At 40.7% G+C, this 18,136-nt stretch overlaps 1 protein-coding gene and 1 pseudogene across 3 annotated transcripts in view; both read left to right on the top strand.

Annotated features, from left to right (window-relative positions):
• MRPL48 (mitochondrial ribosomal protein L48) overlaps positions 1–13,987 on the top strand; it is a 49,732-nt gene extending 35,745 nt beyond the window's left edge. The window contains exons 4-7 of one of the 2 annotated variants that reach the window (XM_079708730.1): positions 2,129–2,298; positions 11,486–11,588; positions 13,064–13,153; positions 13,698–13,987. In XM_079708730.1, the coding sequence (XP_079564856.1) occupies positions 2,129–2,298; positions 11,486–11,588; positions 13,064–13,153; positions 13,698–13,772 (438 nt within the window). In that variant the 3' untranslated portion in view covers positions 13,773–13,987. The remainder of the gene's footprint in view (positions 1–2,128; positions 2,299–11,485; positions 11,589–13,063; positions 13,154–13,697) is intronic. The other variant, XM_079708731.1, reaches the window with a different exon arrangement.
• A 1,465-nt stretch (positions 13,988–15,452) lies between these two features.
• On the top strand, positions 15,453–15,971 carry LOC307055809 (adenylate kinase isoenzyme 6-like; annotated as a pseudogene). The gene has a single exon. The product of its transcript is annotated as an adenylate kinase isoenzyme 6-like (transcript).
• The last annotated feature ends 2,165 nt before the right edge of the window (positions 15,972–18,136 follow it).

Here is an 18,136-nt window from a genome sequence, read left to right as displayed (position 1 = left end):
TGGTTCTAGAAGTCAGACTAGTGGTCACCAATTTGGGGGGCAGGAGACTTTTGGGGGTGCTGGTAGTGGTCTGTTTCTTGTTCAAGATACTGTTTATACAGGTATTTTCACTTCAAAAATTCATTGAGCTGTGTACTTATTTATGCATTTTTAGTATGAATATTGTAAAAACATTTTTACTAAAAAATTTTAAAAAGCAAGGTAGATTTTAAGATTCTAACTTTGAATTGATAAAAGATTCATATTATTAAAAATTCAAAAAATATAGAAGGGAAATAGTTCAAAAGTCTCCTTCCCATCCCTGTGCCCCATCCATACAGTTCCCTCCCTCATAGGCAGCCAATGGTATTAGTATTTTTGTGTACCCTTCCAGAGTTATTTTTTGATATGCAAACAAATAAATATGTAAGTAATTAAACACACACATCTATTCTCCCCCACCCACCCTTTGTATATGTATGGCATGGCAATATTCTGAAAGCATTATTCTACAGTCTACTTTTATCATTTAATTTATCTTAAAAACCTTTCTGTATCAGTACATAAGGAAGTTCCTTATGTCTTCTTACAGCTGCATAATGTACTATTGAATGGATGTGCCATGTTTTATTTAATAAGTTCCCCTCCTGATGGGCATTTAGGTTAAATTATTTCTGGTTGAGAAGCTTTCTTGATCCCGATCTATGTCGTGTTACATATCTGTTTTCCCAGGGCTCATACTTTTTACAGCAGTTTGCACAGGTTGATATGTAGTGAAGCAATACTTTATATGAAAGAGAAGGGTAGAAATAAAATAATTTGTCTGCCTCTAAGTTTTTAAAAGGAAGGTTGTCTAAATAATTGGACTGCAGAATTTCAAAGCTAGGAGGGCTGGAGAGAAGTAATTCTGCACTTTCTTGTGATTGATTTCTTTAAGATTCCGATGAAAGTTAAGATTCTCTCCTTAGAAAAAATGTGCACACATGTAAAATTTTGCATATAAGTTTTGGGGTTGACACACCCCTTGAAATTCCTTTATGGATTCTAGATTAAGAGTCTGTTGGGAGGGCTTCCCTAGTGGCACAGAGGTTAAGAATCCGCCTGCCAATGCAGGGGACACGGGTTCAAGCCCTGGTCTGGGAAGATCCCACATACCACGGAGGAACTAAGCCCAAGCACCACAACTACTGAGCCTGCACTCTAGAGCCCGTGAGCGGCAACTACTTAGCCCACCTGCGTGCATAGAGCCGGTGCTCAGCAACATGAGAAGCCACCGCAATGAGAAGGAGCCCGGGCACCGCAACAAAGAGTAGCCCCCGCTCGCCGGAACTAGAGAAAGCCCGTGCACAGCAACGAAGACCCAACGCAGCCAAAAATAAATGAGTAAATAAATAAATTTATTTTTAAAAAAAGAAAAAAAAGAATCTGTTAGGAATTCCCTGGTGGTCCAGTGGTTAGGACTGTGTGCTCTCACTGCCAAGGGCCCAGGTTCAATCCCTGGTCAGGGAACTAAGATCCCACAAGCTGCAGCAGCCGCATAGCACAGGGAGATCAGCTGGGTGCTTTGTGACCACCTAGAGGGGTGGGATAGGGAGGGTGGGTGGGACAGAGATGCAAGAGGGAAGAGATATGGGAACATATGTATATGTATAACTGATTCACTTTGTTATAAAGCAGAAACTAACACACACAAAAAATAAATAAAAAGGATTCTTTATTTCCTGTAAAAAAAAAAAAAAAAAAAGATCCCACAAGCTGTGCAGCATGGCCAAAAAAAATCCTCAAGAATCTGTTATCTAGCATAACCCCATTCATATAAAAATTGGGAAACTGAGGGCCAGATTTGGAAGGTGAGTTTCAAAACTAGTTAATGGCAGAAGACAGTCACATGTATTTATGTTAAATAATGCCAGCAATATTCCCTCTCCTTTCATTGACTGATGCTACAGCCCAGAGTGTCAAGGGAGGCTGCCCATTCCTTCCCAGGAAAAGTTCAATTTATAGGTAGGATAACCTGAGAGAAAAATGGTAAACAAATTTAACTGAAAGATTGATTTTTTTAATGTATATATATATATCAAGATGGTATGGTTAGAATTTCTTGTACAATACTTTGATTTAGTTTCTTTTTCTTTTGTTTCCTGTTTAGCCCAGGAAGAAGAGGGGAAAAGTGGAAGTGAGACCCATTAATTTGGGGACAGATTATGAATATGGGGTTTTAAACATTCACCTGACTGCATATGATATGGCCCTGGCAGAGAGTTATGCCCAGTATGTTCACAACCTCTGCAACCATCTCTCCATTAAAGTCGAGGAAAGGTATGAAAGATGCCTTTGCATGGGATGTTCTTGGTGTGGGTAGTATGCTCTGCTTTGTTAAATGAAGTTTTGAGATATAATTTACATGTAGTAAAATTCACTCTTTTTAGGTATATAGTTTGCCACAATCAAAATATAGAACAAGTCCATTAAGTTCTTAAAACAAAAAGTTCCTGGGTGCCCAAGGTGTAGTCAATTTCCTCTCTCTTTCCTCTCAAGTCCCTGGCAACCACTGATTGATTTTCTGTCCTATTGTTTTAAGTTCTCCAGAATATCATATAAATGGAATCATACAGTATGGAGCTGTTTGTTTCTGGCCTCTTTCACTTAGCATAATGGGTTTAAGATTCACCTGGGGTTTTGCAATATTCTGTTGCTGAATAGTATTGCATTAAATGGTGAACCTTAATTGGTTTATGCATTCAACAGTTGATATACATTTGGATTGTTTCTAGTTTATTGGCAATTATGAATAAAACTGCCATAAGCTTTCTCATACCAGTTTTATAGGGGCATGTGTCTTCCTTCCTCTTCAATAACTACCTAAGCCTGGGATTGTTGGGTTGTATGGTGAATGTATGTTTAACTTTATAAGAAACTGCCAAACTTTTTCCAGAGTGGCTGTCCTATTTTGTATTCCCACCATCAGTATATGAGAGTTTCAATAACTCCTTACCCTGGTCAGCACTTAGTTTGTCACATTTTTTTAAAGTTATTCTAGGAGATATATGGTGGTATTTCATAGTGGCTTTATTTTCTTCTTCTTCTTCTTCTTTTTTTTTTTTTTGGCTGCACTGCCCGGATTGTGGGATCTTAGTTACCCGACCAGGGATCGAACCACTGCCACGGCAGTGAAAGCACCGAGTCCTAACCACTGGACCTCCAGGGAATTCCCCATACCACACTATCTTGATCACAGTAGCTTGATTACTGAAAAAGCAACTTTGTTCTTTATTCAAAATTATTTTGGCTATTTTAGGGCCCTGGGTTTTTCATTAAAATTTTAGAATTAGCTTGTTGGTTTCTACAGAAAAGAGCCTGATGGAATTTTGGTGGGGTGTGTTGAATCTGAGGATCAATTTGAGGAGAATTGACATCTATTTTGAGTCCTCTGATCCATTAACGTGGTATATCCCCCCATTTATATAGATATTCTTTGCCGCCTCTGCTTTTTACATACTCGTTGGGTTTGCTGGAAAACTGTAGGGGAGGAGAACTAACATTTACTGACTATCTATGCCAGGCCAGGCACTTTACATATCTTATCTCAATGTTTGAGAAAGTGTGGGATGCCCCGTGGTTTGCCTTAAATAACATTAAATCACATGGTGAGAACTTTCTTCCCTTTTTAATTCTTTTTAAACCTAATTATGTCAAGGAGAAATTCTTAGTGTTGTGCTGGTATGTCCTTAACACCACTGAAGTACTTCCTAATCTTTATAAGAAAGAGGGGACCTCAGGTTCAGAGTCTTTGGCAAATACCACCATCTAGCTAGAATTTTATAACATTGTTTTGTTTTCACTGTATTTATTTTTAGCTTACCTTCTTTTTATGTCAACTGATACTCATTTTTCTATTTACTGTAGTGATATAAAGTCAGGCTTATTGAGGTATAATTTACGTTAGTAAAATTCACCATTTTAGTGAACAGTTTCTGTGAGTTTTGACAAATGCATGCAGTAGAATAAATACCATCATAATCAGGATATAGAACATTTTCATCATCCCAAGAAGTCCCCTCCTCCCTTTGTAGTTAATCCCTTGTCCCACCCCCAGTCCCTGCAACTATTGATTTATTTTATGTCCTTGTAGTTTTGCCTTTTCCAAAATGTCATATAAATGGAATCATACAATATTTTTCTGTTTGAGTCTGGCTTCTTTCACTTAGGATAATGTATTTGAGATTCATCCATGTTGTTGCCTGTGTCAAGTAGTTTGTTCCTTTTTGTTGCTGAGTAGCATTTCATTGAATGGATGTACCACAGTTTGTTTATTCATTTGAAGGACATTTGTGTTGTTTCCAGTTTCGGGCAGTTACAAATAGAGCTACTATAAACATGTACAGGTGTTTGTGAGAACAGAAGTTTTCATTTCTCTAGGAGTGTGATTGCTGGGTCAAATGGTAAGAGTGGTGTATTTTTATTTTTATTTAGTTTTAAAATAAATTTATTTATTTATTTATTTATTGGCCGCATTGGGTCTTCGTCACTGCACGTGGGCTTTCTCTAGTTGTGGCGAGCGGGGACTACTCTTCGTTGTGGTGAGTGGGCTTCTCCTTGTGGTGGCTTCTCTTGCTGCAGAGCATGGGCTGTAGGTGTGCAGGCTTCAGTAGTTGTGGTGTGCAGGTTCAGTAGTTGTGGTGCGCAGGCTCAGTTGCTCTGCAGCATGTGGGATCTTCCCAGACCAGGGCTCGAACCCGTGTCCCCTGCATTGACAGTCAGATTCTTAACCACTGCACCACCAGGGAAGTCCTGTACTTTTAAATTTGTAAGAAACTGCCAAGCTGCTTTCCACAGTGGCCATACCACTTTTTACTCTAACCAGCAACATGAGTTCCAGTTGTTCCACATCTCAAGTTTCTTTTTAAAATTCATTTTTAAGTGAGTTGATTTAAAGAAAAATATTTAATAAATAATAGTTTGGGTGGTTGGTTTGCCATTGTAGCAAGGTAATACGTGGTATCATATGTGGATATGGCAAAAATTATACTTTCTTACTCACTAGATATTAGTATATTCCCATTTTATAGATGAGTAAACCAAGGCTCTGAAAGGCCAAAATTCACAGAACCAGTAAGTTGCCTGGATTTAACCCAGTTCTCCCTGACTCCAGTATTTTTAATTATATAGTATTTTATTTTAAGTCCTTAAGCCAAATTTGAACTTTTAAACCTTTATTACTTAGAGTATAACTGTGCTAAATGTGCTCCTTAGAAGATTGGATAATCAGCTGTGACTTTAGCTCTCACAGCTGATAGTACTTCAATTGTTTTAGGCCTAAAGATGTGCTTTATCTTTTTCTGATGCCCCAGAGAGTTGGTTGCTCTTTCAGCACTTGACACATACCTCTATCATGTCACTGAGTGCTCTGGGCTGTAATCATCTATTCATTTGCCAGCTCCCTTCCCCCCTGACTACATGGGGACTTGTGTTCTTCATTTCTTCAGTACCCAGCATAAAGCCTGCCACATGGGGAACATTAAGCCATTCTTGAAAGAATGACAGGTTCTTGAATATGACTACACAATGCAGTTGTGTAGTATACATTTCCTAAAGTTTAATGAAAGTGCTTTTAAGTACTTAATTAAAGAACTGCTGGTTGAGCCTCTTCTTGCTCTGTGGTAGGCATTGGACTAGACATTCTGACTGGAGGATGCAAAGGTAAATGCCCGATTTCAAGGAGAGTGTGTGTGTATGTGTGTGTGCACACACACATACACACCAAAAAAAAATAATTATAACATAATATGAAAGTGATAAGTGAAAGATAAAGTTTAATATCAGTTCCAGGAGGCAGAGTAGCATAATAATTTAGAGCAATGCTTCTCAAAGTACCACTCTGCGAAGATATTAGGAGCTTATGCCAAAATGTACATTAACGCTTTGCTTCCTTCATCAAGAAACTCTTGCTATTGAAAACAAAATTGATTGAATTAAAGTGTGTTTACTGACTGTTTCGTGCTTCTTATCTTGTCTTGAACTGATAACAAGCAGTTTGCTTAGCAGCTTGTCTTTGGATCACACTTTGAGTAACAAGTGGTTAAGAGTAAAAGCTCTGGAATCAAACTGTCTGCATTTAAATCCTAGTTCTACCAGTTATTAGCAATATGACCTTGAGAAATTCTGAACCTCAGTTTCTTTGTCTTCATAATGGGGATGATAATTTTCCTATTTCTTTGAGTTCTGAAAATTAAATAAGAAAATATATAATAGCACTTAACAGAACATTGTAAACACTCTGTAAATAATATTATTGTTATTAATAATTAATGAGATGTTTTTCAGCTGGCAGGGATTAGGGGTAGCATCTCAGACGTGGTGGTGGCAAAGAGGCATTAAATGACATTTACAGAATGTTATCATACCTACAGTGGATCAGCTCCTTGGAATAGTGTTTTAAATTTTCAGAAGGACTTTTTAAAATATTTTGTTTTTAATACCCTACTGTGAAAAGCTCTGGCTGCATTTGAGTAAAGGCAGGCAGGCAGTAACATTTGTTGAGCACCTACTATCATAACAGCCAGCCACTCTGCTAAATACTTTTTTTGTATATTATTTTACTTAATTCATACAAGCACCTTGCCATAGTGTATCAAAGCATTGATTCTGGAGCCAGACTGCTTAGGTTTTGCTCTTGTTCTGCTACATTCTTACTGTGTGATATTGGGCAGTTTCCTTAACCTCTTTGTGTCTTGGTTTCCTCATTTGTAAAATGAGGTTAATAAAAGTACCTATCTAATAAAGCTATTGTGAAAATTAAGGGAGTTAATATATTTAAAATGCTTACAACTAAGTGCAGAAACTTTGGCTGCTATTATTATTATTGTTATTATTATTATTAATATAATAAAAGCTTGCCTATGGTCATAAGTGGCAAGGTCTGGATTTGAACCCACTTCTTTTCCTCCAAATTCGTAATTCCCTGTGACTGGTTCTCCACACTGCTTTTAGTGTAATCTTTCTAGAATGGAAATATGATCATGTCACTCTCATGCTTAAATTCCTTCCATGGCCTCTCATTCCTTTAGGCTCAAAATAAAAGTTTCTCACATACATTGCTAGGCGCTCCATGGCCTGGGCTTGCCTCTCTCACCTTAACTCACACTTCTCTCTCCCTCTCCTTCTATCTCCAGTTACACTGACTTTGTTTTTTGTTCTTTCCCACCTCAGGAGCTTTGCACATGCTCTTTAAAGCCTAGAATACTCTTTCCCCTCCAGCTAATCAGCCCCTATTTTTTTCTTAGGCTTTATTTTATTTATTTATTTATTTTTTGTGGTACGCGGGCCTCTCACTGTTGTGGCCTCTCCCGCTGCGGAGCACAGGCTCCGGACGCGCAGGCTCAGTGGCCATGGCTCACGGGCCCAGCCTCTCCGCGGCATGTGGGGTCCTCCCGGACCGGGGCACGAACCCGTGTCCCCTGCATCGGCAGGCGGACTCTCAACCACTGCGCTACCAGGGAAGCCCTCTTAGGGTTTATTTAATGTCACTTCTTCAGAGAACCTCATTAAGTTAGGTCTTTATGTTATATATTTAGGAGAAGTAAAGTGTATATTCTTCCCTGGTGGCGCAGTGGTTAAGAATACGCCTGCCAATGCAGGCGACATGGGTTCAAGCCCTGATCCGGGAAGATCCCACATGCCGCAGAGCAACTGAGCCCATGCACCACAACTACTGAGCCTGCGCCCTAGAGCCCTTGAGCCACAACTACTTAGCCTGCGTGCCACAGCTACTCAAGCCCGTGCACCTAGAGGCTGTGCTCTACAACAAGAGAAGCCACCACAATGAGAATCCCGCATACCACAACGAAGAGTAGCCCCTGCTTGCTGCAACTAGAGAAAGCCCGCACGCAGCAATGAAGACCCAACACAGCCAAAAATAAATAAGTAAAATAAATAAATTTATTTTTTTAAAAAAAGGGTATATAACTTCCCTTTCAAAATGCTCATTCCTTACCCTCATAATTACTTGACTATTATTAGACTCTAAGATATGTAAGGCAGGGATTGTTCCCGTCTTCATCAGCAGTCACGCTAAGACCTTGCCCAGTACCTGACACATAGTAGGCACTGAATGAATATTTGTTGACTTGGATTGAGTTCCAGTAGGCATGAACATGAATTCTAGGATGACAGAATGAATGATGTGCTGCTTTTTGCCTCTTTCCTGGTTCTTTGCTCCAAATAGTAGAGCATAAAGAGATGTTCATTTTTAACAATTCACTTCTCTGCACTGATTGAGGTTTTCAGACCATCATATCAGGCATTCTTACTGCCCAGCTTTTCAGAGATAAAATGATTTTCTTTTCTTCTGATTTTCATTTTATCTTGATCCATTTTTCCTTTAGTAGTTGGGGGTAGGGCTCTGACCTTGAGATGGAATTGAGCAGGAGAGCTGTGTGCTAGCTTTTGTTCTATAAATGGTCTGCCTTGCTGCAGCTGCAGCTCACCCAGAAGATGAGAGGAAGGGGCCTCTCCTGTGGGTCCTTTAATTTGCCTGCATTCCTTGCTGAGCAGGTGTCTGGAGAGATGGAAATCTTACTCTTCTGGGAGCAGTTTCCAAGCCTGAAGCTGACCCAGCTCCTGTTCTCTGTGGAGAGTAAAAGCATCATTCATCATCATTCTCTGTAAGGCTGCTCTTTCCTTTTTTTTTTTAATCCACTTACATTTTTTAAAATGGAGGTATAACTTATATATAGTAGAGTCCACAGATTCTAAGTTCCCTAGCGTCCCATCAGGGTCCCTTGGGTCCTATCCCAGCAGTACTCTTAAAAGCTAGCACTATTTTGTCATGTTAGGTTGACTTTTGAAATTCAACTACTTCATTTCTTCCCTTCTGTTTTTTTTTTAATATTTATTTATTTAGTTAGTTACTTTGGCTGTGCTGGGTCTTAGTTGCAGCATGCGGAATCTTCATTGCAGCCTGTGAGATATTTTTTTACTTGCAGCGTGCGGACTTCTTAGTTGCGGCATGGAAACTCTTAGTTGCAGCACACATGTGGGATCTAGTTCCCTGACCAGGGATCAAATCCAGGCCCCCTGCATTGGGAGTGTGGAGTCTTACCCACTGGACCACCAGGGAAGTCCCTTCCCTTCTGTTTTTACTATCTGATCATCCAAGTAATGTTTATTGCAGAAAATTTGGGAAGTACAGAAAAGAGTAGATATTAAAGAAAAAGATACCTATACTCTTACTACTCAAAGGCCTATTATACTTTGAAATGACTAGAGTTCTCAGTATTTTTTTTTATCGAACTATGCCTGGTTTTTCTGTCAGTTCTCTTCGAGGGCCTCATGCCTCCTTATTTTTGTAGAATGCCGTTTTTTGGAATGGCAAACATCTATGTTCATTCTTTACATCTTGATAAAGCCCTACCTCACCTATGAAGCCTTCCCCAAACTCTCCCCCTTCTCTCCCTCTTGTCCCTGTAACGTTAGGTACATACCTATATTGCCTTTGTCTTCCTGTAGTGCAGATGTTTGTGTACATACCTGTCTCTCCAAAACACTCTTAGCAAGCTCCTTGAAAGCATAGACTGCATAGTGCCCACCAGACTGCCTAGGACAGACAGGATCTCAGTAAATGTTTGTTGAAAGAGTGAATGAATGAATAAACAAATCAATGGAATCTTGTAAGTGTTGAGGAATAAAATGCATGTTTAGTGGCAAGAATGAACAATTCTCACTTTATTCAGTCTTATCTGTGGAATGTCAAAAAGGAAAAAGAGCATTTTAGAGTGCTGTTTACTTTTTTGAAAGCTTTTACATAATTACTTTTTTTGATTTTCCATAACAAGTCTATGAATGCATCCCAATTTTTTTTTTTTTTTTTTTTTTTTTTTTTGGCTGCACCACGTAGCATTCGGGATCTTAGTTCCCTGACCAGGGATCGAACCCATGCTCCCTGCAGTGGAGGCGTGGAGTTTTAACCACTGGACCACCAGGGAAGTCCCCAATTTTTTTATATAAGGGAGTTATTACCAAAGGTAAATTTGAAGAGATCAGAGATTGTGCTATAAAATGGAAAGGGATGTTATTTAGGGAGGCTATCTGGAAGTTTGCAATACCTAGCATTTACCCACTGTTTATAAGGGCAAGGGAATTGGCATTTGTAGGCACAGTATACCTGGCAAATTACTTATGTAATCTTATTTAATTATTGCTACAACCCTATGAACTAGGTATTATTATCTTCATTTAATAGCTGAAGAAACTAAGACTCAGAGAGCTGAATTAGTTTGTCCAAGGTCAAATAGGTAGTAAGCGGCAAAGCCAACATTTAAATCCAGTACTGACTCTCATGTTTCTAATCCATTTTCTGTTACGCCAAGCTTCTTTTCGTAGCAGTCCATCTGTAGAGGGCCATACTCCTTACTCTTAATTGATGAAGCTTTGTGTGGCATGAAAATTCAGCAATCCTACTGTTGTTATTATTATTCCATTTATCTTCAGTTTGAGGAATTTTTGATAAGATGAACACAACACTAATACCATATTTCTGTGTAGCCATCAGTCCTATCTCATCACCATATCTGAGTCTCACAATAGTCTACTGATATAAGCCTAGATTGTAATCCCCTTTATACATGGAGAAACTGAGGCCCAGAGTGGGAAGGGACTTGCCTAAGTAAATATTGCTAATAAGCGACAGGGCCAAGAATTGACCCCAAGTCCAGCACTCTTTATTGTGGCATGTAGGTCTGCTGAAGCCGATTGTAGTGAGCAGAGACTCTACAACAATGGTTCTCAACCTGGGGACATTTAACAATGGTGATAATTTTGATTGTTAGCACTCCGGGGGTACTACTGGCACTTTCTTGGTGTAGAGGTTAGGGATGCATACTCCAGCCCCCATAACAAGAATTATCTGTTCTAAAGGGTCAGTAGTGCTGATGTTGAGAAATTCTGCTCTAGAACTGGAGCAGGGGACTTCCCTGGCGGTCCAGTGGTTAAGACTCAGTGCTTCCATCGCAGGGGGCACGGGTTCGATCCCTGGTCGGGAACTAAGATCCCACATGCCGCACGACACAGCCAAAAAATTTAAAAATAAAATAAAATAAAAATAGAACTGGAGCAGGATTGGGTTTCGTGCTTCATTTCTTCAGAAGAGGTGAAATACCCAAGGTTAGCCTCCAAAGTGTACCTAGTGATGAGCTTGATTCTTTTAGAACTAGCTATTCTTTAGTAGCAGTAAATACTTAGTAATCACCAGGTTTTATTCAGAATGTTATATTAGGCATGACTGGGGATGCAGAAAAGTATTAGACATGGTCTGTCACCTCACGGAGTTTAGAGATTTCTGGAGGAGGCACAAGAGGATCTGGTTACTTTGCCCCTGGCTGAAGATAAACAGCCCTAGATTGCAGGAGCTACTGCGTGCAGTAGTGGCTGTACTCAGGGACTACCCCGACTGAAGTGGTGCTGCTGGCTTAAGGGAACCCTCCCAATAGCTGACTCTTCCTTCCCACAGTTATGCGATGCCCACCAAAACCGTGGAGGTGTTGCAGTTGCAGGACCAAGGCAGCAAAATGCTCCTGGACTCAGTTCTTACCACCCATGAGCGAGTGGTTCAGGTAGGTACTCTGGGAGAAATTTGAAATGTATTTGCCTCTCCTGGTTCTTTTCTCTATCCTGATCTCTTGGTTGAGCTTCAAACCTGCTATCCAGTTGTCTACTGGGTTTCTCCACTAAGATGTTCCACAGGTGCCCTCACTCAGTTTATACAAAACTAATTGTAGAGGGACTGATGTTTTTTTCCTTTAATCCTCCTCACCTTTGAGCTTAATGCTTGACCCTTCTTTGCCCTTGGGCATCCATTCATTCTCCAAATTCAGTGGCTTCTACCCCTAAAAATCTTTCAGATCCATCCACTTTGCTTTACACTCATATCAATGTGATCGTGTCATTGTCCTGCCTAGAGCCCCTCAGTGGCTTCCCTTTCGCTCTGTACCCATTAGCAGCACTCCTCTTTCCCCATCCCCCCAGGTCCTGGCAACCACTTCTATGGTTTTATCTCTTCTAGGCATTTCTTCAAATGGAATTATATAAAATATGGCCTTTTATATCTAGCTTCTTTCACTTAGCATGTTTTCAAGGTTCATCCATGTTGTAGCATGTATCAGTATTTCATTCCTTTTTACTGCCAAGTAATATTCAAACGTATGGACATCACCCCTTTTTGATCCACTCAAGAAACATCAGGAAGGTAACCAGAGGGATGTTAAGGTAGTAACACCTGAAATCTATGTTAAATTTTTAAATAATTAAAGTACTTACAATCTTGGTTCTTTAAATATTATCAGGAATAAATTATTTGAGCTACATTTTATGACAGCTCTAACTTGCCACTGAGGCTCACAGGATCAAGTGTGAACTCTTTGATTAGCACCTAAGTGCCTTCATGTTACTCTTCCTGCTTTTCTTCCTCACACCCCCTTTCATTCCGGCCACACATGGCACTAGTTTCAATTCCCTAGTACTGTGCTATTCCTCCACATTTTACTGAATATTGCTTCCTCTGCCTTAAAAAAAACTCCACTCTACTGTTGAATTCTCCCAATTTACTCCTGTATTTCAAGACTCTAACCAGATGTTACCTCTTTTGGAAGCTTTTTCTGACCCTCCTGATTGTTAGGTAGGTGTTTCTCTTGTGGGTTCCCACAGCCCCCTGCATGCCCTTCTACCACACATCTGATTTAACTCTGGATTCTCAGCACAGGGTCTGACAACATCAGGTCCCGGTCTATGTGGGTAAACCTGAGTTGATTCAGAAAGTCATCCTGGACTTGACCTCTTGATCCAGTTATGACATTCATTGCCTACGAGAGCAGATATTGGCCATGACCATCTTAGTAACCAGAAACCAGACAACTTGGTAGATCAGCAAGAGAAATCCTGGAAAGTCTGGGCTCCAAAACCAGCTCTGGGTGTTAATCCTTCACCCAAAGGCCCTCTAGCTCTGCTGCAGCTGACATTTGAGCCCTTGCCATGTCTGCCCAATCACCTAGGTTTCAGTGCCTCTCTTAGAGCATCTTCTTTCCTTTTGCAGATCAGCGGTTTGAGTGCTACATTTGCAGAGATTTTCTTGGAAATAATCCAAAGCAATCTTCCTGAAGGAGTCAAACTGTCAGTGAGGGAGGTAGGTGCTAATTTGAGAAGAGGCCTGCTGGTGGGCTCAAAATATGGAATAGAAAATCTGGACTGGCTGGCTTTAGAAACAGAAAGACATGTGAACAATTTAGCCCAGATAATAATCATCAGGAAAGGTGTGCAGGCTGCTTGACCGTGATCATTATTCTGGCTTTTCCAGTGCATCAGGGATGATGCTTTATAGACCATGGAAGTTGAACTCCATCACAGCATCCTGATATTAGGCGTGAGCCCATTACACCCACAAATTCCCTCCCTTGAAGCAGTTGTATAGCAGAAAGAACATGATTTACGATCACATACAGTGTAATTAAACAGAACACAAATAGGGAAATGTACTTAAGGCAGGGAGAAAGTCCAATTCAACATTGAATCCTTGATACCTAATATAAGTCTGGTACGTAGTAGCTGCTCAGTAAAAGTTGAATCTAAATCATTTTCTACAGAGCTGGCTGATGGATCCTTTTCTGATGCTGGGCATATTTGAGTAACTCTGTAGTAATTCCCTCTTATCTTCTTTTTCTTCTCCTCAGCACACTGAAGAAGACTTCAAAGGAAGGTTCAAAGCTCGGCCAGAACTGGAAGAACTGCTAGCCAAGTTGAACTAGCTCCCTGCAGACCCTTTCGTGCCAGCACTGGTGATACTGAGTGGCGACGGGAAGAGCTTCCTGGGTGGCCAGAGTCAAGCAGCAGACCCTGACCCTCAATATCATAAGTACCCATCTCCACAGCCAGGGGTGCCTCCTCTCCTCTGTGGAAGAGTGCTTGCTGATGGTCACCACTTTCCTTTGAGCCAACCCTAGGTATCTTCCATCTAATAAAAATCTGCTGTTGATGAATGTGTGTGTATGTGAGAAGTCAGTCCATCCTGTCGAGTATATTTAACTAAGGGATTCAATTTCTCTTTGCCTGGTACCTTAGCACATAAGCATGTCCCCCTTCAGTATTTCTCCAATTAGAGTGAACTCATCCTTTAAATCAACCTGGCATCGAGTCCCTTTAGTGAAGCAGACGATAATAAGTAAACTCTCTGTGGATAGAAGGCATAGGGAGGGAGATTTTGTATATGAAAAAAACCCTCCAGATAGGATCAGGGTCTGTCCATAAGTGAAAAAAAAGTACCTTGTGGGGTAGTGAGTGACCTGTCATAAGTATGCAGGTAGATGTTACATAACTGCAAATTAGGGTTGCCTGGAATGAGTTTAAGCAAAGAATTAAAGGTTGATCTTGGTCACGTATCAGAAAACTACTACTTGTGAGCCAAATCCCAACAACTGCCTATTTGCTTTTTAAAAATAATTTATTGAGGCGAAATTCACATGTCACAAAACGAACCTTTTTTTTTTTTTTTTCCGGTATGCGGGCCTCTCACCGTTGTGGCCTCTCCCATTGCGGAGCACAGGCTCCGGACACGCAGGCTCAGTGGCCATGGCTCACGAGCCCAGCTGCTCCGCGGCATGTGGGATCTCCACGGACCAGGGCACGAACCCGTGTCCCCTGCATCGGCAGGCGGACTCTCAACCACTGCGCCACCAGGGAAGCCCAAAACGAACCATTTTAAAGTGAATAATTCAGTGGTATTGAATGCATTTGCAGTGTTGCGCAACCTCTATCCAGTTTTAAAACCCCATTGCCTGTTTTTGTAAATAAAGGTTTATTGGAGCAGAGCCCTGCTCATTCATTTACACATTGTCTGTGGCTGCTTTTATGCTTCAATGGCAGAGTTGAGTAGCTGTGACAGAGACTGTTATGCAAAAACATTTTTACATGGTCCTTTATAAAAATAGTTTGTCAAACCCTGATCCAAGTCATTGGTTCTCAAACTTAAGCATACATTAGAATCACCTGCAAGGCTTTTTAAAATATTTATTTATTTATTTATTTATGGCTGTGTTGGGTCTTTGTTGCTGTGCGGGCTTTCTCTAGTTGTGCTGAGTGGGGACTACTCTTCATTGCGGTGTGCAGGTTTCTCATTGCGGTGGCTTCTCTTGTTGCGGAGCATGGGCTCTAGGTGCACGGGCTTCACTAGTTGTGGCATGTGGGCTTCAGTAGTTATGGCTTGCGGGCTTTAGAGTGCAGGCTCAGTAGTTGTGGCACACGGGCTCAGTTGCTCCGTGGCATGTGGGATCTTCTCAGACCAGGGCTGGAACCCGTGTCCCCTGCATTGGCAGGCGGATTCTTAACCGCTGTGCCACCAGGGAAGCCCCTGCATGGCCTTTTAAAACACAACCTATGGTCGCGTGTAGGGCTCCTGTGCAGAGGCTTCGGGAGCCAGCGTGACGAGGACCATGTTGCTTCCGAACATCCTGCTCACCGGTACACCAGGGGTTGGAAAAACCACGCTAGGCAAAGAACTTGCATGAAGATCAGGACTGAAATACGTTAATGTGGGTGATTTAGCTCGAGAAGGGCAGTTATATGATGGCTATGATGAAGAGTATGATTGTCCCATTTTAGATGAAGACAGAGTAGTTGATGAGTTAGAAAACCAAATGAGTGAAGGTGGAGTTATTGTTGATTACCATGGTTGTGATTTCTTCCCTGAACGCTGGTTTCATATAGTATTTGTGCTGAAAACAGATAACAGTGTTTTGTACAAAAGACTTGAAACTAGGGGTTATAATCAGAAGTAACTAAAAGACAATATTCAGTGTGAAATTTTTCAAGTTCTTTATGAAGAAGCCTTGGGATCCTACGAGGAAGAAATAGTACATCAGCTGCCAAGCAATAAACCAGAAGATCTAGAGGATAATATCAATCAGATATTGAAATGGATAGAGCAGTGGGTCAAAGATCATAGCTCTTGACTTAACAAGAATGCCACTTTACAATCACTCTTGATACCTCTCTGCTGACATCATATAAATTGTTCAATTATCAGTATCAGTACAACTTTCTTATTGAAATTGTGCTGGTGGACTCATAGGTGGATAGTATAAAGGTTTATGTTTAGTTTTTTTTCTCCATGAGAAAGCTAAACAATCTCAAATATAATGAATAGTATTATTAAGGATTGAGAGTTAAAACTGTAATTTTTTAATGCTTCAGTTGCTAAAGAATAAATAAATCTGATTAAAAAAACCCCAAAAAACAAAAACACAACTTACTAGGCTCCATCCCCAGATTTTCTGACTTAGGAGATCTTGAGCAAGGGTGATGCTGCTGCTGGTCCAGAGTTACCTCTTTCAGAACCACTAGTCTAAGTTGACCTCTAATGTTTTTCCTATTCTGAGCATTAGTGCATTCATACTTTTGTACAGAATAGCTATAATTTATTGAGCTAGACCCTATGCTAGGTACTACATTAGCTCTAATCCTCACACCAGTTTTTTAGGGTGTATATATGAGTGTGCGTGTGGATAGTAACTGTGAGTATCTGAGTGTGAGTGTATCTCACTCACATTTATTGAGCCCTAATTTGCTATATACTTTATACAGATTATCCTTGAGATTGATGGTATTATCTCAGTCTTACAGGTGGAGAAACTGAGGTTTGGAGAGATGAAGTGACTTCCTAGGGTCACACAGTTATTAAGTGGCAGACCCTGTCCCCCCCTACTTTTCTGGGATACCCCTGCATAGAGGTCTGTGGGACCTTAGAGCATTCTTAGCATTGTGTGTACTTTTCTGAAACTCATCAGTTTCAGTCCTGAAGTTATTTTGTTTTTTTTGACTTGGTTTCCAAAGGCAACAAGAGGAAACTCAGATTTCCTCTCAAGGTGTAACACTAAGGGAGGGCTGTCAAGATAGCAGGTGCCTTCAATTAAAATGCTTTTCTGAATTCAAATTGAAGGCTCAGCAGGCCAGGACTTACAAGTGAACCCCTTTGGGAGTGTGGGCAGAATTTGCCAGGTGAGGACTGATATTTTGGTTGCAGAATTGCTCATTGCCGAGTCTCCTTTAGGGAAGATGAAAGAGCAGCAGCTAATGGATGAGTGTAAAGTTGGAGGATGTGTAGTGACTTGAAGATAAAAAGGTGAATAAACGCATGTATACACACAGACACACGCTGCCTCCATATCATGTGGGCAATGGGCAATGTCATGTGGACCCCATTTAGGAGTCTGAAATACAGTGGTATTTTCCAGTTGCCCACCTTTCCTTGTTATTAATTTGTGAAAGCACGATGTAAGGTTTCATAAATTGACAAGATATTAGAGCTAAGGGACCTTGGAACCCAGCCAGCCTAAAGCAAGTACAGGTTAGGGGCCCAGGAAGGGCAGTGCTTTACTCAAGGTGACAGGGCACCTCGTTGGCAGAGCTGGGAGCAGGATTCAGATCTCTTGATTCCCAGTGCATCACTTTCCATTACATCACTGAGGGATGAGTCAGGCTTCTCTCTTAAACAGGAGGCTGCCGGGTTCTGTCACCTTGGAGCTCTTGTGTCACTGACCTAGTTGATTTATCCTCTGACCAGAGCCAAAGGGCTTTTGTTGCTCATGATTAGTCTGACCTGAAACAAATGGAAATTGCTCATAATGCCTTATCCTGGTAAGAGGGACAGATATTCTGATTGCTAGAACCTCAGAGTTACAAAACAATTATAAGCTTCATTTGATTTTCCAGAGGGAAATGAACTTCCCTAGGATCACATGGCAGTGAAATCAAATGGAATGCAAATCTCTGGGCTCTAGCTTGAAAATACCGTCCCCTCCCTTCGTGAGACAACCTACAATATTATAAAGAAAAGAGGCAGACAAACCTGAGCTATTCCTAATTTCTACATTGATTAGTTTTGAGGCCTCAGGTGAGTTATTTTAACCTCATTAAGCCTCAGTTTTCTGATCTGTAAAGTAAGGATAATCCCTTGTAGGAGCTTGAGATGGAGACGATGTATAAAATGGGCAAGCATGTGCTCAGTAAATGTTAGATTACCTTCCCATCTAAACTTCACTATACATTTTTTTTAAGTTTATTTATTTATTTAGGCTGCCTCGGGTCTTACTTGCAGCACACGGGATCTTCTTTGCAG

Source organism: Hyperoodon ampullatus (genome assembly GCF_949752795.1).
Source record: "Hyperoodon ampullatus genome assembly, chromosome: 7".
NCBI classification, from domain to species: domain Eukaryota; kingdom Metazoa; phylum Chordata; class Mammalia; order Artiodactyla; family Ziphiidae; genus Hyperoodon; species Hyperoodon ampullatus.
Note: the sequence above shows the minus strand (reverse complement) of the source record. Positions and strands in the feature narration are given on the sequence as shown.